The 24845-nt window shown below is 32.3% G+C and overlaps 1 protein-coding gene across 1 annotated transcript in view; it reads right to left on the reverse strand.

Annotated features, from left to right (window-relative positions):
* LOC133205689 (uncharacterized) overlaps positions 1-24845 on the reverse strand; it is a 204308-nt gene that overhangs the window by 63824 nt on the left and 115639 nt on the right. Inside the window, exons 14-17 of the mRNA XM_061341541.1 lie at positions 14930-15035; positions 13848-14015; positions 2934-3053; positions 772-897 (exon numbers count right to left, since the gene is read on the reverse strand). Coding sequence (XP_061197525.1) covers positions 772-897; positions 2934-3053; positions 13848-14015; positions 14930-15035 — 520 coding nt within the window. The remainder of the gene's footprint in view (positions 1-771; positions 898-2933; positions 3054-13847; positions 14016-14929; positions 15036-24845) is intronic.

The raw sequence follows: 24845 nt of genomic DNA on the forward strand, positions 1-24845 counted from the left end.
ATAGTAAGAGAGAATGAGTCAGAGATAGTAAGAGAGAATGAGTCAGAGATAGTAAGAGAGAATGAGTCATGTATTTAAGGTCCCATTTTCCACATATATCCTTTCTTTGATCTATTTAACAGAAATGCATGGTTAATCTTTGTCCTTTCATGATTGTTTTTTTCTTATTTGAATTTCCTCCTTCATGCCTATAGAAAAGAGATCTATAGATAGCTCATACATAGATTTGGTTGGGGGAAATTATTTACATTATTCAACTTAAGAGTAACCATTATGAGTTATTTCAGTAAAGAAATAAATATGCATTTTAAGTGCATTTAAGTTTAAAATCTTTGACACAGTGTATTTTGTTAGTATGAGTCAAATAACCAGAAAAAGAGAAAATTGTATGCAATTGTATACTGCCTTTCACAGAAAATTATTAACAGTAAGCTTGTTCATTTCATTCAAATCAATATTATATAACCATAACTCTGGATTTATTTAGGGTTTAGTTTTATGAAAATACACTCAATAAAAGAATCCTCGAGCTTTATGAAAATACACTCAATAGAACGGCTGGCCAGATTTAGTGACATCATAAGCAGGGAGATGTCACACTGGTAATTACCCCCCTCCCCCCATCCCCTCCTTCAATCTCAGCATAAAATGATGTATGGATTTAAAGAAAAAAGGTTGGTCTGGTAAATAAATTCTTGGTCTGCTAAAATATATTTTTTAACCAGTCCTTTCCTGTAAAAATTTCAGATTTTCGCATAGACCGATACTTACATGTGAAGCTGGAGCCAAAGTTCCTATTGGATGAGGATTAACCACACACATAAATCCACGAAAGCCGGGTCGATCACCTGTTTTGTTCTCAAATTTAATGTGCCCTGTAAGTCCAACCATTTCAACCTATGACAAAAATAATAAATTATCAATGTACTGACTCTGTTTTTCTATTTTGCCGCTCTCTGCTTATAAGCACTAATTAATTCATACCCAGATTGGTCATTTGTTGCCTTCGATAAACAATGCCAGCTTGGCAGTGGTTAAAGTGTTTGCTCTAGAGTTACAGGGTAAGGAGTTGATACTTACGTTGCAGGTTTGAATCCCACCGAGGGACATTAAGACCAATTAAATCAAGGTCCCATGTCACAGTGGGTGTTGGCACAAAGGTTAAGTGATTATTTAATTTGAAATTTCAAAATTCCTCCCTAATTTGCTTTGTGGGACAGGTGAAGTCTCAATTTTAGGTTTAAGTTGGTCCTTGATTATAAACTTAATATTTTTTTTTCTTGTTCATTAGACATTATCAAACCCTCACCCCCCACTACTGCAAATAAAATTTTTAAAAAATTAAAAATTTAAAACTTCAAAAAAATCAAAGGCCTGAAGGGCCCGAGAGTCGACTCACTGGAGTTAATTGAGCTTTTTCATACAACTAGACACCATACCTTATATTCAGTTCATATTGCATCTAAGGAGATTGAATATCAGGTCTCTATGTTCGGTTAAAAAATTTAGGACTTCAATGCCATCTCACATGAGATTTTTTTTTATTTATTTAAAGCTGGGTTTGTAAATACACAAATAAGATTACATAATGTAACAAAAATTTCAACATTTTGAATAGAGATCCAAATACATCTGCTTAAAATTGAAAGGGCCTCAATTTACCCCACACCTTCAAAAGTAAAGAAAGATTTAGGGTTTATCTCCCACCTTTTGAAGTCAACTGAATTCTTAAAAAGACTTCACTTCAGTATTTTTTAATTATAATTATCATAAATCTGACTAGATCTCAGTGTTCCATTAAGAAACAAAAAACTACAATAAAGTGAAAAAAGTGGGAGGAGGGAAAGTCATGTTAATAAGGGAGAAAAAGTAACAGGGAAAAAATTTTTAACATATAAACATATGCTACAATCACTAAGAAACAACCTCCAGTAATGGAAAAAAACATTAGACATCAATGAGTAAATTTTTTTAAGAACACCAAACTATATTCATGTATTCACACAATTTTACTTTAAGCATTATGATAATTGATAAGTATGTTTATGTTAAGTAACTTATGATCTAATATTTAAAAAAAAAAAACACAAAAAGCTATTGATCTTTGTTTTACATATCAATTAGGTACATGCATATTTATAAACCAAGACCCAAGTACCTGTAAATAACATCACCATGATTATATTAGAAAATTTTACATTGTTGGCCTATTTATCCTATTTTTTTTTTTTGAAAAGCAGTACTACAAATCTGGATTCTTAAAATAAATTCAAGCATACTAGTTGCAGTGGTCTGTGTCATGGAGTAATTAAGTTAATGGTTCACTCTGCAAAACTGGATTCTAAAAATAGATTTTTCAAGCACACTAGTTGCAGTAAATGAGAGCAGCAGGTGTGTGTTAGGAAGTAATCTAGGTCAATTATAAATAAACTTCAGATGGGAAGTAATCTAGGTCAATTATAAACTTCAGATGGGAAGATTTGATCCACCTAACATGCTTGTACATATATTCATACGCAGTAATTGTAAATTGTACATATATTTAATTGAATTTGTCTTGAAAAAGCATAAAGACATAAATAATATTACAATATGAAATTTTACACTGTTTATACCTCTTAAGTTTATGCAATCACTCAAACCAAAGCATTTTTTGCTAGAACTATCATATTTGGCATATGAATCACCTTGATGAATGAGTGATTATTTTTACAGCTATGATAAAAAAAAAAAGCCTAAATAGCTTTTTTTGATATTCCATTCAATTAGGAAACCCACATTTTTTAAGCCTTATGAGCATAAATAAAAATTAGCAAAATGCACAAGATTTCAAATCAAGGATCATATTCCTAATAAATATGTAGATTTTTAAAAATCTCTAATTTATGAATTAATTCATACAGAGAGGCAGAATGGACAAAATGGTTATATACATTTCTGATTTGGTTGACTAGCTTCTCTGGGGTGATGGTCTCATTCTTGTGCATCAGAGCTGTCAATGCCTCACTGTACACCATCACTGCATCATATGCCAATGCATAAATAGCCAACACCTAAAACAAGTCCAACATATGTTCAATTATAAAATAGCATAGATAATTTAACTTAAAGAGACTTCTTGAATACAATTGGACCTCCGGTCCTATTGGGATTTTTTTTATAAGGGCCACCAAAAAAAAAAAAAAATTTTGAATGTTTTCCAGATATTCCAGGAATTGTAATTCCATCTTCATATATTCTGTTGCAGTTAACTTAATAGCTTCTGGTTTGCATAGGTGTTGTATTTTTATAATGTGTAGCTGGTGATTTAAAAAGGTTTCACAACAGTGAAAAGACAATGTGATGAAAGTGTCAATGAGCCTTAGTAAGAGACAAGATCAACCTGCCTAAGAAACATAAATAATCAGAGATTACAGAGCTCACCTCAACCAATGTTGTCTTTAAGTAAGGCAAAGTCCCAAACTAAACTAACAAAGTAATTCAGAGAATTTGTGTCCCCCGCTTAGGGAAAAAAAGAAGAGCATGTGCAGTTCAGGGGTGGGGGTGGGTGGGGGGGTGGGGGGGAGTTATACGTAATAACTCTCCACATGCCCCTGTGCTAAAAATAGTGAAATGCGACTTTTAATACATGTTAATAATAATACATGTAAATAATAATTAAAAAAACGGGGCAGGACACTTTGAGAGGGGTGAGAGAGGCCCTAGGGAGTTATGAAATAAAATTTCATTGCAAAAGCTCAAAAGCTTCTTGAGATATTTCCCCGTAAAAACATAGGTAATCAAAGATTACGAAGCTCACCTCGACGAATGTTATCTTTAAGTAAGGCAAATTTCACGTCATATTTTTTTTTATTTAGTGTACATCCCAAGATCAATGTCCATGCAAGTTTGGTTTAAGTACGACTTATAGTTACTTGAAAATAGACCTGTCCAAAAAACGTTTATCCTATTAACTAATCAAGAAAATTTTGGTCAGTTCCAACATCCAAAGCAAGTCTTGAAGTTTTCATCCTTAGATGCACCATCTGTTCAAGTTTAATCATAACAGGTCATAATGTTATATAGCTACTCCAAAACAATTATCCTGGTCACTCATCTGGAAAATGTAGGTCAGATTCAGAATCCAAAGCAAGTCTGGAAGTGACCATCCCTAGCTACATCATCCATGCTAAGAGCCAGGTACGTTAGTAGTGAAAATCGGCCCTTCTTTGAAAATTTAAAATAATTATAAAGAAATGAATTGAAGATGTACACTTTATAAATATATCAACAATTTTTATCTAACTTTTGTAGTTTAGTTGCAATAGCCCTCTAAAAATGGAATGTATTTTATTGCATTTAACCGCTTTGAGCACTATGACATCATTATTGCTGTCAATTTAGAACATTTAAATAACAACTTAATTTAATGTATCAATGCATGATATACGTAAAAAATCTTACATTAAAATGTTTACATTGCATAGTTTATTTACTTCAAAGAAAATATTGCTCAAAAAAGAATGTTTTAAAGAATAAATGACCTCCATAGTATCGATATACCTGAATATCATAACTGCAGTCAAAATTGCTTGCATAATGTGCAGTCTGTTTTTTTCCACAAATAAATTTATTTTTTCAGGAATGTTTAAAAAAAAAATAGATAGAGAATGCAAAAAGATCCTTGAAATGAAGCTTTTATTAACAAACAAGAATGGTAAACGAGGAAATATAACTTACTTTAGTATTAATTTTGACCTATTTGCACTAAGGTTCAAATTATATTTTTTTAAATACCGAAAATCGCCCATTTTGAGATTAATCAATGCAATTTTAAAACAGTATTAAATTATTCATGCAAAAGAGATCAATGGGCAGCAAAATAATAAGGAATTATATCACCAGGATGTAATAATAACTCAGGCTCGAAGTATTGGGGGGGGGGGGGGGGCTGTCCCTTTTTTTTTAACATTACATTCTCTATCGAAAATGTCCATTGAAGGGCTAGTAGCTTCCTTCCCCCACTTTTTGTTGCAGGGTTATGTGGTGATGTATGAAAAAAAATGATGTGGAAAAAGTTGAGAAGTTGGACCTCCCTCCCACGAAATGGGATTTTCAAGTTCGACCCCCCCCCCCCCCCCAACGCCTCCGCATTTCAAAACCGATACTACGTGCCTGCAACTTAAGAAATATCTAGTAAAATTCATTGACTTCAGAATCCTGAAATTCTGAGTTACTCCAAGGTTTTGTTTAAAGTAAAAATATATCCTATTGCGCTGAGAAAGGGAGGAAGAAGGGGGGGGGGTGAAAGTAAGCTACTGGTATATCAAAGAACAAAAAAAAAATCAAAGTTGACCCTAAGGTTCCTTGTGAACTGAACGTCAAAGTTAACTTTTTATTTGTCAAAATTCATACATATAGTACAGACTGGATCTAAATTACATATCTTTGAGTCAGAGTCAGGCTCTAGGTGACATGCCTTCATCATTTTCACCAGCCTTTTCTTTAAGTTTACGATGACCTTGCAAATTGATCTTTGAATTTGGAGCACAGACAAAGGTGTCAACTAACAAAGAATAAATTAAAATCATTTTCCTAATTTACCAACAGGGAACTTGCAAAGCCATACAAAACAGCTGATGTAAATTCAAATAATAGTAGTGATAAAATTTAATTTAATTTGTCTAATGGGGAATTCAGACAATACTTTTCTTCCAAAACTTTGTGAAATTTATGATGAAATGCTTTGTCAAATGAGCTAAAAAATATTTTGATTATTCCCAGTAATTTTAACAATCATTAATTATGTCTCTGACGCCGTTTTTACCATATCAACACATAACTTTATGATTGGACGTTGTTCTATTTTCATGGGCATTACTTGTGATTTTTCTGAACATATCCATCATCCCTCCAATAATCGATATTAAAAATATCAGAAAATGAAGATGGTCGACTCATCTCATAAATGACATATTTAATTTTTATTAAGCTTTGACTTGGTTTATAATAAGATAGGTATATTTTTTCAACCCTTCATAAAAAGGTTGTAACATTTCAACCCTTGGCCATACGCACTTATCTGCGACCTTAAAGATGTCTATTTTTTTTTTGTTTTTTTGTTTTTTTTGTTTTTTTGTTTTTTGTTTTGTTTTTTTTTTTGATTTTTTTTTTTTTACAAAAAAGTTATTACGTTGGATTGTCTTAAGTTGGATGCAAAGTACAGCGATAAGGTTACCAGTGTCTCGAAACGCAGGGTTTTTCAAAATGACTGTAAGCATAAGGTCAAACAAACATGACTTTTAATAACGCATCAACCAGCGTCATGTTGAATTCATTCCTCTCGTTGTTTCAGCTTTAGAACCTGACTGTTGATCATTTGGGGACAAACAACAACAAGAAATTAAGATCTGAAAATAATTCTCCTGAGTCTTTATATTGTAACGCTAAAATGTTCAATACCCAAAAGACAATACTAGTATCTTCCTGGAACGTATGTCACCTGAGTTGGTGAAGGGGGATTTCAGAGGCAAGGGTCGGGGGGGGGGGTTACCTTGAAACCCCTGGCCAAGTAGTTCAATTTCCCGATTTTCGAGATTTTAAGTATGATATATAAGCTTATAAAAAGCCTAAGTGCGACCCTCCCCCTACACACACACATGCAACTTATTTTTATACCTCATTATAATTATTCTATACAACGCGTTATCTGATTGGTTCTAAATTGTCCCGTAACGGGCCATAAAACTTCATATTTCCCTGTCATCGTCATGCTTTTCATCATATTTAACCTCCTAGGAAAACCAAGTGTATTTTCTCACAATACTTATAAATCGTTCGTTGACGAAACTCCCGAAAACAGCAGACATCACAAAATTTAAAATAGTAGCATTGAATGCAATGACAAAATTGGCGGTCTTCTTCAATAAGAATACTTCTATTAAAAAAAAAAAAAAAAAAAAAAAAAGCAAAGAAATCTTAATGCGAAGTGTCCAAGGGACTTCGGTTAAGTGTTCCAGTAACTTTTTGAAATTTTGTGTTTATTTTTAAAGGCCTTGCTTGTTTCGGTATATTAAGAATCTATTGCATGAATGTTAAGGAAACATGAAGATTTATTCAACCAAAAAAATTCGTCTAATTTTTCTTCGCTGAATAAATCTTCATATTTTCCTCACGTCATGCAATAATTGTATAGTATCAAATTGTATACATGTATATCTCATAGGAAGATTTTTTTAATTATTAATATTATTTGATTTAGTAAGAATCAATGAATTTTTTGGAGAGTTTTTCCTGTCACAAAAGGGAGGGTGTAAAATAAATGACTTAGAAAAAAATTATAGATATATAAAACAAATTTTAAAGAAATATTCTCAGTATCTTAGAATTTCACAAAAATATATGAAGCTGTCCCATTCATAAGTTTTTATTATAATGAGAATCATGTTAGTCGAATATTATTTTATTAATATTCTCATCTTAACTTCTCTGAAGGAAAACGTAATAGTTATATGTAATTTCCCCATTCTTCTTTCTCCCCCTTGAATTTAACGGCATTGCTTCAGTTTTCAGGGACATAAATAACATATATACTTATGCTTCTACTGTTCTCAATTATCATTTCAATTATTTCTTAGAAGACAAAAAAAAAAAAAAAGTGGTGTATGTTGTTTTTTTTTTTTTGTTTCTAGTTGATGGTATATAAATTTAATTCATTGAAAGATTATCATACTTTAAATATACTAAATATAAGTATGTACTAATTAAGCTTTTGGAGAAAGGGTGTAAGTGCTATAATATTAAAATAATTCATCTGTGCATTGAAACATCTAAACTTTCGAGCATTTTTACAGATAATAAAAAGTCGTTAATTTGAGATTTTTTAATAACTAAAATGAATCATCTGAGTACAGTTTTCTCTTACTATGAGAAATTCTCAATTATTCTTTATCAAAATGTTTGATAAAACAATGTATTGTTTGCAGTAAAATATCGAACGAAAGACTGAAATGTGAAAAAATTTTGGCGCATCACTGTACGTTGTCAATGTAAACAACGAGGACGTCTATATTTAGAGTTCGATGTACAACCTAGAGACGTTAGGTTTTTGCCCTAAAATTAACATAAGATGCCTTTTTATAAACTTAACAACCCAAAAACATCTCAGTTAAACCTTTTTACTACAGACCTTCAGAAATTTAGACGTTTTATGTGTACATTTGCCTGTGTTTTGCTTGTTCCCGAATTGTTGCCTGGAATGAAAACGAAAGTTAAAAAGGTGGTCGCGGATATGAATTTTTTTACAACTGAGTTATTAAAATAATGCATTTTATCATTTAGATTTCTATAAAATAATGATGTGTTCAATTGTTATTTATTTTCTACGAATATAATCAAATTACCAAGCTAATATTCCATTCCCCTCACGTCAAGATCCGTATAGCAGACGACTGATAATATCAGAATTTGTAAAAATTCAATGTGGCCACAGCCCACGGCCAGAACGAAACCTGTATAAATCAATCCCTTTTATGTTATTGTATTTCTGGTTAAAATATCTTCGTGGCCGATGCTTGTGGCCACATCGAATTTTCCCAAAAACCGGGTGAAAAGTGAAGAAAATTGCTTGTTTTCCAGAAACGGCATAGGTTTGGATATTACATAGCAGCATAAGAAGCTTGGATCCGCCCAAACATTTACATATACAAGGACTTAGGATCATAAACTTTATAAATATACATGGTTAGTGAGGATACGCAAACTTTATTTTTTATGCATTTTGCAGGGCCTGTTGACATTAGCTAACGTACCTAGCTCTTTGGTTAAAATATGGCTAAAATTCACTCATGTGGAAAATCTAGGTCGAATCCAGCATCCGAAGCAATGGGTGTGGTAGTGTCCATCCCTAGATGCATCATCCATGCAAGTTTGTTCATGGTAGAGCTTATAGTTACTTGGGAATGGACCTGCTCCAAAATCTTTAACCTGGTCACTCATCCGGAAAATCTAGGTCAAATCCAGCATCCGAAGCAAGTGTGGTAGTGCCCATCCCTAGATGCATCATCCATGCAAGTTTGGTCCAAGTAGGGCTTATAGTTACTTGGGAATGGACCTGCTCCAAAAACTTTAACCTGGTCACTCAACTGGAAAATCTGGGTCAGATCCAGTATCCGAAGCAAGTGTGGTAGTGTCCATCCCTAGATGCATCATCCATGCAAGTTTGGTCCAGGTAGGGCTTACTTGGGAATGGACTTGCTCTTAAAACTTTAACCGGGACGCCGACGCTAAAGCCGATGCCGACGCCGGGGGTATAGCACAAGATCATCTCGACTTCGTCGAGGTGAGCATAAAAGTGTTACACATAGATGGAATGTATAAATTTAGGACCTTGAACTCTGACTTTTTGACCTCAAAATCAAAAGAGGTCTTCCTTAGGCCACAGGGAGTTGTTATGTAAAATTTCATTGCAAAAAAATCAAAGGATTCTAGAGATATCGCGTGGAAATGAAAGTGTTAAAACAGACAGAATTTATGAATTTATGACCTACCTTTGGACCTCAAAATTAATAGGGTTCTTTTTTAGGCCATAGGGAGTTGCTATGCAAAATTTCATTGCAAAAGCTCAAAGGGTTTTTGAGATATCGCACGGAAACGAAAGCATTACAGACAGACAGAAATACAGACGAACAGACGGACGGACAGACAGACCCAAATTAATATCCCCCACTTTCAGTGAAAGAGGGGGACAATAATCTAGTAGTGTGCACCCCTAGATGCAATATTTATGCAATTTTGGTCTGAGGCCAAAATAAATACTAGTCTTGCACATGACCCTTAAGTTTTTTTTTAGTTTTGAAAAAAAAAAAATCGAGAAATTCCGGAATTTCCCTTTATAATACCTATTTTGGCCCCACCATACCCCTGGGGGTTGTGATTTGAACAATTAGAATCTACACTACCTAAGAAAGCTTCCACATACGTTTCAGCTTTTGTGGCCCAATGGTTCTTGAGAAGATTTTTAAAGATTTTTTTTTCTATATATTTCACTTTAAAACTTGGATTCCCTATTGTGGCCCAACCCTACCCCCTGTGGTCATGATTTGAACAATTTAGAATCTACACTACCTCTGGATGCTTCCACATAAATATCCAGCTTTTCTGACCAAGTGGTTCTTGAGAAGAAGATTTTTAAAGATTTTTTTTTCTATATATTTTAATGTAAAACTTGGATTCCCTAATGTGGCCCCACCCTACCCCCAGAGGTCATGATTTGAACAATTTAGAATCTACACTACTCCAGGATGCTTCCACTTAAAGAACTGCGAACGATAGTATTGTTCTCCAAGGTACCTCCAAGTCAATTTTCAAAAGTTAACACATTTGAATGATTTTCCTTATCTATATAGATATTTATATGAATTTTCATAAAACGTTACTTCTTTGGTAAAACTTGTGTTTTTCACCATAGAAATCAACGGAAAATATTTTTAAAACATCTCTCATTCATGTTAATAATTCAAACTCCATGTCACCAAAGGATGCTTTGTGTCAATTTTGATAAAATTTGGCCAGGTGGTTCTTGAAAAGAAGTTGAAAATGTGAAAAGTTTACTGACAGATGGATGACAGACAACTGGTGTTCAGAAAAAGCTCATTTGAGCTTTCAGCTCAGGTGAGCTAAAAATGGAATCAGCATTCATTTATAATACTTCTTTTGCATCTCTACTTTTGTTTCGGTAATCGCTGAAAATTGTTAACGTCTTGAAAACTAATCTGACCAACGAAGGCCATGTTACGCTCTTCAATCCCTTTTGTTTGCCTTAGGTGAGGTTCAATTTTTTTTAACGAAAGAAAAGAACTAGTTTTTGACCTGAACTAGGCTACATAATGTCATCATTCACTGTATTAGACAACTGAATGAACATTCAGAATTATTGCTTCCAGGCTATATCAACAAAGATCACTCTTCAAAAGATTAAATCAAGCTGCGATTCAAAGTCAAAGTATGAGCATGAAAAATATTTATATTTGTAATAACGGTTTTTTGTTAAAAGTGTTTTTTTTTTTTTCATCCCATTTGGTAGTTCAATTATTGCAGTTGTCAATTTAGGCAATAATTACATATATATCATCTTAAATTGATGCATAAAACAACGCCCAAAATGCTACCTCTTTTGGGGTATGAATCTCCATCTTTTTCATCACAGTAGGTTAACATGTATGCTAGGAACGGACACAGAAATCTCTAAACTAAAAAGTAATTTTAGTGCCTACAGTGGCTGCAACGTTATTGTTGACAATTCACACAAATGATCACGTTACACGAATGATTCCGCATGATTAACGCACGCTTAAACCTGTTACACGAACGATCCTGCACGCACAGGATTCTACACGTTACACAATCTTTCACGATTGCTAATGCAAACACACGATTCTTCATGCAAAATAGTTAAAAATATTTAGGAGTGGATATTTTCAAAACGAAAAATTTAGACTTAGTATAGCTATTTTATATTACAAATAATTATTGATGCAATTGATTGACTTCAGAAAACTGAAAAAAAAAACTATTTAGAATGGATATTTTTTAAACTAAATAAGATTTAATCGTTATTTAAGATTACAAATAATTATTTATGTAATTCTCTGACATTGGAAAAGTGATTTTTTTAAGCTTTTCGATAAGTACAGATGCAATTTATTATCGATTGCTGCATATTTTATTAAGTGTTATAGGTGGGCCGTGAAAATGGTGAGTTTTGATTCTATTGAATTTTTTTATATGCATTAAGGGCGGATAAGATTTTTTAAAATGGAATAAAATGAATTAAAACTATATCCATCTTTGCATTGGTGAATCTCCAAAAATAAGCAGTTATTTTACTATTCACTTATTCGCAGAAATTATAAAAATAAAGTATCAGGGATAAAATAACCATGACAATCATGTCGTGTACATTTGCCGACTTAATATTTCATTATGCATTGGGAATTATTTATTATTTTTGTAAAAATATACGTTTTTAATGCATTGATATAAAAAATATCTTAAACCACAATTAGCTGTAAACATAACTAACAACATAGAAAAAAAATCGTTAAATTTATTATTAAAAGTTATGCTATTTTAAGAGAATACAATATTGTATGACTTACTATATTGCTTACTTACTAGCAAAAGTTAGTTCGTTCAATATTTACCATGCTCCATTTTTTTTCTTATTTCAAGTAAAACAGACAATAGAAATGCTTGTTTAACAAATAACATTCTGATAAAAACTTACAAAATGAAATTTGCACATTTCTTACCGCACTATCACGCACGATTAAAACCACAAACGATTGAGCCTGATACACACACAGTTTCTCAAGTTACACGAACGATCACGCACATTACATGAACGATTCTACACAATTGGTATGTCAACAATAACGTTGCAGCCACTGTATGGGCAAACACAAAAATCTCGAAACTTAATGGTTATTTTAGTGCATATAAACATGTACAAAAATCAACAATTTAGTGCCTAGGAACAGACACAAAAATCTCCAAACTAAATAGTAATTTTAGTGCCTATGAACTAGGACATGAAAATCTCCAAACTAAATATAGTAATTTTAGTGCCTATGAACAGACACAGAACACCTTCAATTTGTTGCTTTCATGCCAATGAAGATGGGGAGGGGTTACACAATCCAGGCCTTTCAAAAAGATTAGAAACAGGGGGTACTTTTTTAAAAAATAGGAGGTACTTTGTGGAAGTGATTGTTACTAAACTAAATTTGTTATCAATTTTTTCTCTATTGAATATACTGGACAGTACATTCATGATTTCAGCCTGGTAAAAGTACCAGGTACTAGTACATTTTGAAAGCCTGCATAATGATATTCTTTTTTTTCATGAATTGTTGGCTCAGGTCTTATTAAGGAGGTTGGATCCTGCCATCAAAAGTAATGAGAATTTTTTATCAAGTATATTTTTAGAATTTATACACATAGCTTAATTAAAAATCAAAACAAAAATTGGGGGTCAATGCGCTTCTTTTGGCGCTACAGAGCATTTGTTTGACCTTTTTGCACTGTAAATACGTCTTACACATAAATCAATTTGTAAAGTTTTTCCTCAAATATTTTCTATTCAAATAAATTATGGGAACAAACACAGTCCTATTTCATCTTGAATAGACACATTAAAATTTGTGACAATGAAAAATTTTTTGAAATTACTCCGCATGTTCAATTATTTGACCTTTTTGCACTCAAAAAATTTCATTATCCTGGCATTAGAACTTTAACACCAAAAAAAGCATTTGAAAGTAATGACATTTTACTGAAATTAAGAAGAATGGTTCAAAGCATCTTATATATTCAGAAAAGAAAATAAAAAGTGGGGGTCTGTGATGTTAATTTTTAGATATTACTAAAAAAGTGCTAATTTTAAGCTTAAATTAGGGATATTTTTTTCTTGATTTTCACAATATATTTGCTATATTTATCAAATATGATGATAGAATTCATGACAGTTTATTTAATACATAATTTAGGACCAGTATAAAACAGTTCACTGCACAAAATAACTCTTTGTGTAGACTTTATGTAAAAATAGGAATCCAAACTTAACATACTTTGAATACTTCGAAAGACTTCTAAAAAACCTTCCGCCACAAAATATAGTTCCTCACTTAATGCTTTTGGTATGGAATTTAATCATGGAGTTTTAACTGAGTATAGTTTAATTGGCATTGTAGAATCCAATTTTATTGCAAGAATTAAAACATCATGCAGAATTTATAAAATATAGGTTAAGATATAAATCTGCTCAAAAGCTCAGGAGCGAACCTCGTTAAGCTTTCATTAAAATTTACCTCTAGCCACTTATTCTTTCTATTTGTTCCTCTGTAATTTTTCTGAACTCTGTCAGTAAATAAATGTCTCTCCATTACTCTTTTCCAATGGTCCGTCATCAATCCATTTAAATCATATGTAGAATCAATTCCTATCCAACCCTTGAATGCTGTAGTACATGGCAATTCCTGTATGAATGAAAAAAAAAAATCTTTCCATTAATTCACTTCAAAATTTATGCAGAGGAAAAGATGTATCAATGAAATGTATCAATATCAATAAGTGCACAAGGCATACAAACCATGTGATTTAGAAAAGGTTTTTTTTTAAAGAAATGATGAGAAAATTAAATATAAAAACAATATCATGTATATATATATATATATATATATATATAGATATATATAGATATATATATATATATATATATATATATATATATATATATATATATATGTATGTATGTATGTAGGTCAGATCCAGCATCCAAAGCAAGCCTGGTAGTGTACCCATCCTTATATGTATCATCTCATCCATGCAAATTTGGTCCAGTTAGGGCTTTTGTTACTGTAGATCACCAAATTTTTGCAACACTTTAATATCGCAAGATGGCTATTTGGTATTTTTAAGCGAGATATAATTTTCATGATCTCCAGTTATTGTTCTATATAATCTTTTGTACAACAAATGTACGAGAGAATCAAATTTTCGCAAGCAGGCAGTCTCGCTTAATTATGCCAAACTAAAGTTCTTGCGAATAAAAAAGTGATCTACAGTACTTGGGAATGGACCTGCTCCAAAAACTTGGTCACTTATTTGGAAAATGTAGGTCAGATTCAGCACCGAAAGTAAGTGTGATAGTGTCCATCCCTAGATGCATCATCCATGCTAGTTTGGTCTAGGTACGGCTTATAGTTACTTGGGAATGGACTTGCTCCTAAAACTTTGTTGAGGTGATCTAAAAGACTTCCTATCATTTGATACATTTCTAGCATTATCCATGATAGGATGCCAATACAAGTTTTACTATACCTTAATAAATCCCCATCTACTGTTTAATTTACAAACAACAGCTGACTTGTATCTATAGTTAAAAACTTACATTTGGATCAGAACATCCTGGATAGTATTGGTTCTCATAAGGGAAATACCAGCCATATTGTCCAAAAGCACCCCATTGGTATCCATCATAGGATGTCATGTTATTGCTGTCAAAATAATGATAAAAATTAAAGCAATATGAGCTGCAACTTTGATGTTGAAAATTTTTGTTGCAATATTGTAGTTAACTAATTTAATGACAGAAAAAAAGAACATTAATAAACTTCTCTTCTTTATATTTGCGATGGAAGAACTAATTTTACGCCTTATTGAAGCAAAACTAAATTATCGTCGTCCTGTACAATATTGATTTCTTATATAATATTATACATTCCATACAGAGAAATCTTTCTTCAATCTGAAACAATTTAATACTTTAATTTACTCTAATTGATCCAGAGGTTTAAGTTATATACAGATTTATCATAACAGTGCATTTTAACAGCAAAATAAAATTCTCAAAAATGCAGCTCATATTGCTTTAAAACACAAAAAAATGGACATGATATGCCCCGCTAGGTTTTTCTGAAAAAGGTACAAGTCATTAAAAATATATTACGGATCTAAAGGTGTTCAAAATTAGCTAACATTGACATGCAGTCAAAATATAATTGAAATCTAATTAATCTAAATTTAGTGAATGATGAGCTAAGCCAATACAGTCTAATAAAACATCAAAGTACAAATTATTACTGGTGTATAGTTTTTTATTAGATAGTAAAACTTGATGCACTGCAACCATCTGTCATATTTGTGAGATATGATGCTCTGCATTCTATGTGTGTGCAAAATTTGAAAAAAAAAATTGAAATAAAAATATATTATTATACAATATCAAATTAGTCTTGATAACTTTATAGTATACCAAATTCATTTTGAAAATAAAAGCTTAGAACCATTAACATGATCAAGTAGGGGTGCAACGATACACTAACCTCAAGATACAATATGTATCACAATACATGACAAGGTTAAAAAATCTTTCAAGTTTGTCATATATTTTTTTAAACTTGACAAGGTTGTATCAAGTGTTCATATTTTTGATAATAATTAAAATATCATTTTATTAATTTGAACTAGATTGATAGGTAGATCTTTGAGTTGTGACAATATTCTAAACCAGTGATGAACATTTCGAGGGAACTACAGGTAACTTAATTTCCTAATATTCTTCCTTTTAAATTGGAATGAAAAAGGAAGACATTCATTCTTTTATTCCTTTTATTTACGCAGAAAACCAGTTGTCATATTTCAAGTGTTAACAAGTTTTAGTCAACAAGACAGCAAATTTTCATTGAAATACATGCGTGATGAGATATTGTGTATTACCAAAGAATACGATTAGATCTAAAGGGTTTATCATTTGTCTTAACAACTATAACTTTTAATCACATAAAGTCCTTCTCTGTGTTAAATCTAAGGTCTGTAAGAAGCTGGAGATGAGTTTAACTGCTGTTAATGGATTATGTTGACCCTACGTTTTGCACGGAAGCCATTTTGAAATTGTAAACAAGGAAACAAAATGGACGATTCGGATAATTCTGGACCGATTGAACCGAACCGCGGTATCAGTTTAGTGTATCATGAATTGAACCACAAAAAAATATATCGCGATATACCGTCAAACGGTTTTTCATTGCACTCTTATGATCAAGTTATATATGCAATAAATTGCAATTAAAAGAGAGAACAGTTTTTCTGCCCAGTTCTCAAGGGACATAGATAACTCCTGCTTGATCATCTTTGCTAGCCAAAGGTTTTTGATCCACTACTCTCCTCTTAAACCCTTGGTATACAGTGCTGTAAAAAGTCAGGATTGTATATGTCACATGATCTTGAATCTTACCACAGATTGTGTCATCGACAAGAATAAAAAGCATATTTAAAAATAAAAGTAATTTAAAGGATAATTAACAGGCAGATAACGAGCGACGTTTATTTGTTATGTAGGGTGCAAACCTATCTGCAATATAGATTCTTGATCACATTATGTGCACATCTGCTTAAAGATGAATGACACCATAGCTATTTATAGAATTGCACGTTATCTTACGGAATGTTGTTTCAAGGTTCAAAATTAAGTGGAAATACTTACTAAATGTGACCATAAAATACATTTTAGAAAGTGTGTCACATTAAATACTAACAAAATTTATTGATAAGTTCCAGTTCGGGGCTTTGACCTGTCCAAATAAAAAGTGTTTGAATGACTGCTTGTCATAATTTTTAGGGCCAATCTGGGGCGAATAAACCTGTATTTTCCCAAAATACATTGGAACTTTTCTTAAAGAAAATCATACTAAATTTGAGATAACAATTGGTTTCTTTATTTCGTCTAATTCATGTTTCTCAATAAATTCAAGCAGTTTTAGGTTACACACTACTAATTTTACCCCTATTTCATTGACCACGCAAGTAGTGCCAGTTTAAAAATAGAGGTTTTTTCTTAAAAATTCTTTGGGATGTATATGGGGTGGAATGGGGTTATTTTTGAGCATAGATGGAAAGGAGAGGGTCTGAAAAAAATTATAAAATTGATAATAATGGGAAATTTTGCTTTTAAGCACATAGTAGGAAGGGTGTAAAGAGGCCCATGTTTACCCTTTCCTCGAAGGAAAAGTGATATAAGCAGGGTAGGGGTTATTTGTGATGCCATAGCAGGACTTGCAGACTATGAATTTTCCTGAGAGCCTGAAAAATTTTTGGACTTGAATTGTTGTTACTCTATGCCAAGTTTCAGGTAAGTTGAGCCGGTGTGATTTTTTAAATTAATTTTTACATCATAAAGGAATGTATAGCAAAATAATTGGTAGTCTGTGTCCTTATGCTGGTCAGCCATTTTGGATTTTTTCATTAGGTAATTCATACCACTATTGTTCTTGATGTAAGTTATAAGATATATGTGAAATATTATTGAGTTGTTTGTCAAAGTAATACTAAAATTTAAAATTGCTTCTCATACGACAGGGGTTTTCTTTAAATGCCAGTTTAGCCTAATTGACGCTGAAATTCTCATTTCTATGGTTCCCAGCCCCCCCCCCCCCCCCCCCCCAAATAAACATTGCAGATATTTTTACACTGGATACCGCAAGCTTGAATTTACCATTATTGAATATTTACTTTTGCTGTGTTTTTCTACTATACCTACTAAGAAATTGATTTGAATGTCATTTTTTTGTAAACTCATGCATAGAAATAAACTCAAGCTAAAGTGACATCACAATGAGGCTACAAAGACGTTTAGAAAAGCATAACAAAAAAGGGCAGTGAGAAATTCAAACAATGAGTGTATTTTTGCTGCTTTTAAACAAGCAAAATCTAAATGTAAACATAGAATATATGTAACAATTTACAATAGCTCATCAAGAGGGTTGTGGTTAACTTTTGAAACCTTAGGGGCCATGTAGGCTCCTAACTTTTCAAATTTTACGGGCCCACAATGTGATCCAGAGGCCCACATTATATTTAAATTAAAAATAATAACAAAAATCCTAATTTTTTCCAATTGAATTTTTAATTTGTAGTATTGATACGAATTGATTGTTCACAGTATATGAATTTTTGTCATGTTTTCTCTTTTATAAAAACTTTGATCCGGTAATATATTCATCACGTATTGTAGTGTTTATCTTACACAACTGAAGCACCTATGGTTTAAGAAGGGGGCATATTTAATAATAAATTACATACAACCTGTGATGAAGTTTGATCCGATCTTTTATTGTATGCCTTTGACACAGTAATTCAAATTCTGTGAATAATTAGTCGGGATGGAGTGTGTGACAACCATAGCCAATTGTTACAATATTTCTGTTAAAACAATCTCAAACATTTACTCTTGTATCAACGGAGATTTAACTGCTACGATAAATCGCAATGTTTGATCTCAGTCAAGTAGATGTTTGAATAATATGCTTGTAAGCAACACAAAAAATAAAGGTTAATAGAGCATTTTCTTAAAAACTGAAAGTACATAAAATATAAAACTGAAATGTGATTATGTTCCGGAAAAAAATTGTTCGCCATGTGGGCGACCAGATATTTAATATCTAATTGCCCACTGCAAATTTTACTAGCATTTGCTAGTGGACGAGTGCTTATCCACAACCCTGATCAATTGGAAAGGCTGTCAAATACATGTACTTTAACTAAGTGTTCTTTTATTTGATTTTTTTTTTCAAGATTAAAAATTATGAGCTTATGTTTTAAAATTATTTTTCAACTTTATGATGTGGAGTCTGAGAGTCCATATCATGCCATCCGTTTAAAAGGTATATTATAACTACAAGGTACATTATGTATGTTGTTTGAATTAGGGCTGTCACGGTTCCAAAATTTTTCAGGTCAGGTCAGTTCTGTAAATTTTCGGTTCGGTTTCGGGTTTTTCAGGTCTGGTATTTACATCTATTATAAACCTTAATTTCAAGAATTTAACTTGAAAAATCTTTATTTGTTACATTGAAAACAAGTCTTAACCAGGCGAACGTCTAGACATCGGTGACTTGGCCTACTATTAGCTACAACCTGACCATTCCTGCTCGTTTTGATAATTATCTAATACTTCCTTGACAAGTGTTTTGTCATGGAATGAAGTAGATTTCAGTTGTGATGTTTATTTATCACTGTTATCGTCATCATTTCTTTGATTTCGACACCATTTTTTGTATTGAACAGACTCTAATATATAAACCAGACCCAAACTGAAATCCGAAAAAATGGAACCGGAACCGAACCGAACAACTTGAACCGCGGTTCTCGGTTATTTCGGGTACTCGTGACAGCCCTAGTTTGAATCGTAAATAATCATATTGTAAAGAACCAAACCCCTCTATTAATTTTCTCGTTTTCATTTAGAACGCCTTTACTTTAACTCCCAAACTCGCCTTTCATTAAGAAGTTTTCTAGGAAAAATATTTAAAAGTGTAGAATTAGTTTTCATGGCGTGACAGCGTAATTTTGTGAAAAGCAGAAGAATTATATCAAAAGCGGAAGGGTAACTGCATATTACAGCAATAGCCCCTGCGAGATGATATTCATGACTTTATGAACTTTTATGAGTTGTTCATCATTGTTCATGAATGCTCATAAAAGATTCATAACAGCTTCATAAAAGTAGTTCATGAATTTAATTCATGAACATATTCATATTGAAAAAAATTTATACTTCATGAACAATGATGAACCTTCATGAAATTTGAAAATCTTCAACATTACACAGCAACACAAGTTTCATGATTATTCATGATTACTCATGACTCAATACAATTTATATTCTATAATGATTCAAATTTATTGATATTGAATTTTTAAAGTACAATTTTAATTAACTGAGTGTTCTCCATTGGTAATTGCTTAACATTACATGTATTACAATACTGTTCAATGTTGAAATGGAAAGACTAAATACACTGTAGAAAAGCTTGCTGGAGCTTTTTTTTAACATCATTATAGACTATCAGTTGCAAATCAGGGAATTTACGTAAATTTAATTCTTAAAATGCAAAATATGTATACAATTGTGGTACATACACATCAACATGAATTGTATTTTCTCATGTCCATTTAAGAAATACATGAATCATCAATGTTTTCAAGTAATGATAACCATCACTCACAGTGCAGTATGTTAAAAAAAAAAATACTTTTTGATCCCTAAAACTTATAATTTATTATTTAAAAAAAGCCTCCATGCCTATTGCAACATTTTTGTTCATGGGCATAAATGATTCTAAAATTTACAACATATATTTAATATTTTTTATAAGGTAACATCTTAAAGTAGAAAATAAAAATTGTGAGGTTAATAAACATGTTGCTGATCATCTGAAAAGATATATTAGTCTTGTCTATGATGTCAGTTTCAAATTGTGTGCTTGCATGAGAAGATCCAGAACAACTTGGTTCCATAAGAATCGTACTCCTGTCAATTTTCCTTCACTAGCTGATAAACATAGCTGATTCTTGCAGCTGATTCTTATGTCTCTTGGAATATTTCAGTTCTATAGTTGTTTCTTTGTTAGACCTGTAATAATTGTACACTCTTAATGAAAGTTATATTTTAAATGAATAGCCATTGACCAAAAAAAAAAAGAAAAACCAAACAAACAAACAAACAAAAAACATTCAGCAACTATCTGCATAGTTTCAAATGCCTAGTATGCCTGTGATGACTTAAGTTTCAATTTATGTGAATAATTTTGATGTATAAATAGAAACACAATCGTTTTCCCTGAATTCAATAAGCTAGATAATTAAAAAAATGTTAAGTTTAAATACTATATAAAAATATTTCCACATAATATCGGTACTTTTTGCCTACTAAGTAATCTGTGAGGACGCGGATTGTGTCAAACTCTGTCAACTAACAACACTGCATATAATTTTAAATCGTATTTTATCTCCCTCTTGTTTCATTCTTGAGAAAAAAGCATATGCCTTGCCAATCTCATTTTGAAGTTCAAACAAACCAAAGGTTGTGCACACGATATCCATCCCCCCATTTTAACATCAGTGAACATGTATAAAACAGATGAAAACTTACTCAATGACACGTTGTGAGCCGATGAATGCAGGCGGAACAGTGCTGATCTTTCTGTGGATGTTGTTTGCATGGTGTGCATTTAAAATATAACCTCCAATGCAGTGTATATTGTAAATTCTGAAGTTTACAAACTTCTATCGCCCACCGAAAAAGGCCGCCATCTTTTAAGCGGGTGGCGAGGCAATTCGTATCAATAATTTTTCACACCCTTTTTATTCAAAGATTTTTTTAAAGTTTGTGGAAACGTTGGCATAAATATATTGAAAAAACTAAAACTTTATTTAATAGTACCGGTCCACGATTAACTAAGCCTATTTATTCATCATTTTTTATCAAGGTACCCCAAACAAGAATACATTGGCGGCCAATTAACATTACGGGTATGATTTGAATCGCAACCTCAATCGTTTTTATAAAACGTCGTTTGATTGGACGCTTCTGGTAGCTGATTTATAACATCATTACTGATTAGTTAAGCAGTAAGCGAGCGCCAAATTTTCAATAGATTGAAAGGAAGGAAGACGTGCTTTGCATTGTCAGAAGATTGTCGATAGATCTAGATTCTGTCAACATTTTTTTAATGGAGTGTTAACTATTATATTCATAGAAAGGAAGGACTGCAATACAGAAAGCATGTGGTAAGAACATAATTTTTTAATTATTTTGGTTCCAAATTTGTTGATTAGCACTTGTTGCATGCATGCCAAACAAACTTGATTTAAGAAAAATATAACTCGGAGAGAAATATAATTTCAGTTATTGTTAAATGAAATGAATTTAATGAAATATATTTTAAAAATTTGTTTTAAAAAACTTGTGTGTGTTGGTCTCAGAATATTTTTTTTTTTTAATTTTATAATTAAAATTGGAAAGGGGGGGGCATACATACCCCCTTGTGCCCATGGTCTAGCTCAAATTGAAGAAAAAAAAAGGAAACTTGGTTCTAAATTGAAACTAAAATCATTTTAAAATTTTCTTTACAAATTGACTTTGACTCCTCCCTGAGGATTCCTGACTCTTTAAAAATTAAAGACCAAGTGTTCTGTATAAAAGACAGGTAATTCCTATATTTTTTCTGGCCTCCAGTTGCAGCATCACCACAATTCCCATATTATTTAAAAGTATCCTGTAAGTGTTCCCTGTAATATTTATTTCTATTTGGCATATCATTTATATACATGTATATGTATTTTCAGGGAGAGTGAAATGAAAAACAAGGCCTATTGTAAAAGAGCATAAGAAAAAAATTACCACATCATGATTTAAAGGACAGATTTCAATTTTGGATGAATTAGTGAGTGATCCAGTAGACACCCATAGAGAAAAATCATTTTTGGAATGTCAAGAAGCAAAGTTGACAGGGATAACAAATGCACCACAGGCATCTGACTTACTTGAACGTGCCAAAAGAAGAACACAAGCGTTGTTTAAGATTCTGAAACTGATCCAGGCTGTACATGTAATTGTTTAAGAGTGTGTTGGCTAAAAGCTGTATACATTAATAAATTCAGTGAATTAATACATAGCATTTAGTTTAGAATATTGTAGTCATTATTTATATATTATCAAATTTTGAATAGAATATTTATGTACATGTATTTTGAGAGTACTCACAGTAATTTGACCTTCTGTCAAATTATGTAATTCAAGAATAATGTTCTTAAAAAGTTCTTGAAATGTTCATGAAAGATCATAAAATTGGACACTATGATTTCATGAATTCTTTAAGCAAGTTCATGAATTTCCAAGAGTAGTAGGTAGTTCATGAACAACCCACTATTCATGAATATTCTTTAACTTGGTTTTCATGAATAAAATTCATGAAATCATGAGTGTCCAATTTTAACTTCATAGGATCTTCATGAATATTTCATGAGCTGATTCAAGAATATAATTCATGAACTTTTCTTAAAAGTTCAAGAATTATTCTTGATACTCTCGCAGGGGCAGAACCCATGACCTAGGGTCATGAAAATTTACAAATTTGGAAGAAGTACCCTCCTCATCACAACTATGCAATTAGTTGAAGGTTTTCAAAGAATTCACATACTTTCACTATATAATCAAACAGAGCCCCCCCCCCCTTCTGAGAAACAACAGAACCCCTGGGACCACAAGTTTTAAAAATTTTGTAAAAGCATCCTTGCTCATCATATCTATACACTTGTTTCTTTGCTTTATAACCAGGAGTAGAAAAAAATATTTTGAAAGAAATTATGAATTTTCACTATATAATCAATAGAGCCCCCCCCCCCTTTCACCAGAACCCCTGACCCAGGGACCATGAAATTCAAAATTTTGGAAGAGGCAGCCATGCTCATCATAACTATGTACTTAGTATATTTTATACCCAGGAGCAAAGAAGAGGATTTTCAAAGATTTAATGCACTTTCACTATATAATCAATAGAGCCCCGCCCTAACACCAGAACCCCTGACCCAGGGGCCATGAAATTCATAATTTTGGAAGAGGCAGCTATGCTCATCATAACTATGTACTTAGTAAGTTTATTTCATACCCAGGAGCAGAAAAGAACATTTTCAAAGATTTAATGCATTTTCACTATATAATCAATAGAGCCCCGCCCTAACACCAGAACCCCTGACCCTGGGGCCATGAAATTCACAATCTTGGTAGAGGTACTCTTGCTCATCATAACTATGTACTTAGTAAGTTTATTTCATACCCAGGAGCAGAGAAGAAGATTTTCAAAGAAATAATGCATTTTCACTATATGATGTATATAGCCCCAACCTAGCACCACAACCCCTGACCCTGGGGCCATGAATTTCACAATTTTGGTTGAGGCCTCAATCCTTATTACAATCATACCAGCAGTTTGACTGCTTGATGTCCAGGAGTAAAGAAGAAGATTTTTAAAGATTGCATTAATTTTGGTGGTTTTAGCCCCACCCCTCAGGCCCCAGGGGGGCAGGAACCATGAAATTCACAATTTTTGTTCCCCTTCACCCATAGGTGCTATATGCCAAAATTGGTTGAAATTGGTTGAGCGGTTTCAGAGAAGAAGCTAAAAATGTTCAAATGTTAACGCACTGACGAACGACGAACACCGACGGACAAAAACAGATAGCAATAGGTCACCTGAGTGACTCAGGTGACCTAAAAACGATCTTTGTTTTTGTTTTATTGCATATTCCGCCATTTTGAACTACCGTCGCTTATATCATATACAAGAACTGCATGTCGCTTAAGACATACATATATTAATACCTATAAATGAGTCGACAACTATAATCTTTGTGATATATTCTGAATTATCCTTAATTCTATATCTTATTTTTTTAAATTTCAGATATGCAATCAGAGGTGCAAATCGTTAAGGATTCTATTGTTGCGTCATCATGGTCATTGCTAT

This window comes from Saccostrea echinata, unplaced genomic scaffold (genome assembly GCF_033153115.1).
Source record: "Saccostrea echinata isolate AGI-Se365-2 ecotype Australia unplaced genomic scaffold, CSIRO_AGI_Sech_v1 ptg000054l, whole genome shotgun sequence".
In the NCBI taxonomy this organism is placed as follows: domain Eukaryota; kingdom Metazoa; phylum Mollusca; class Bivalvia; order Ostreida; family Ostreidae; genus Saccostrea; species Saccostrea echinata.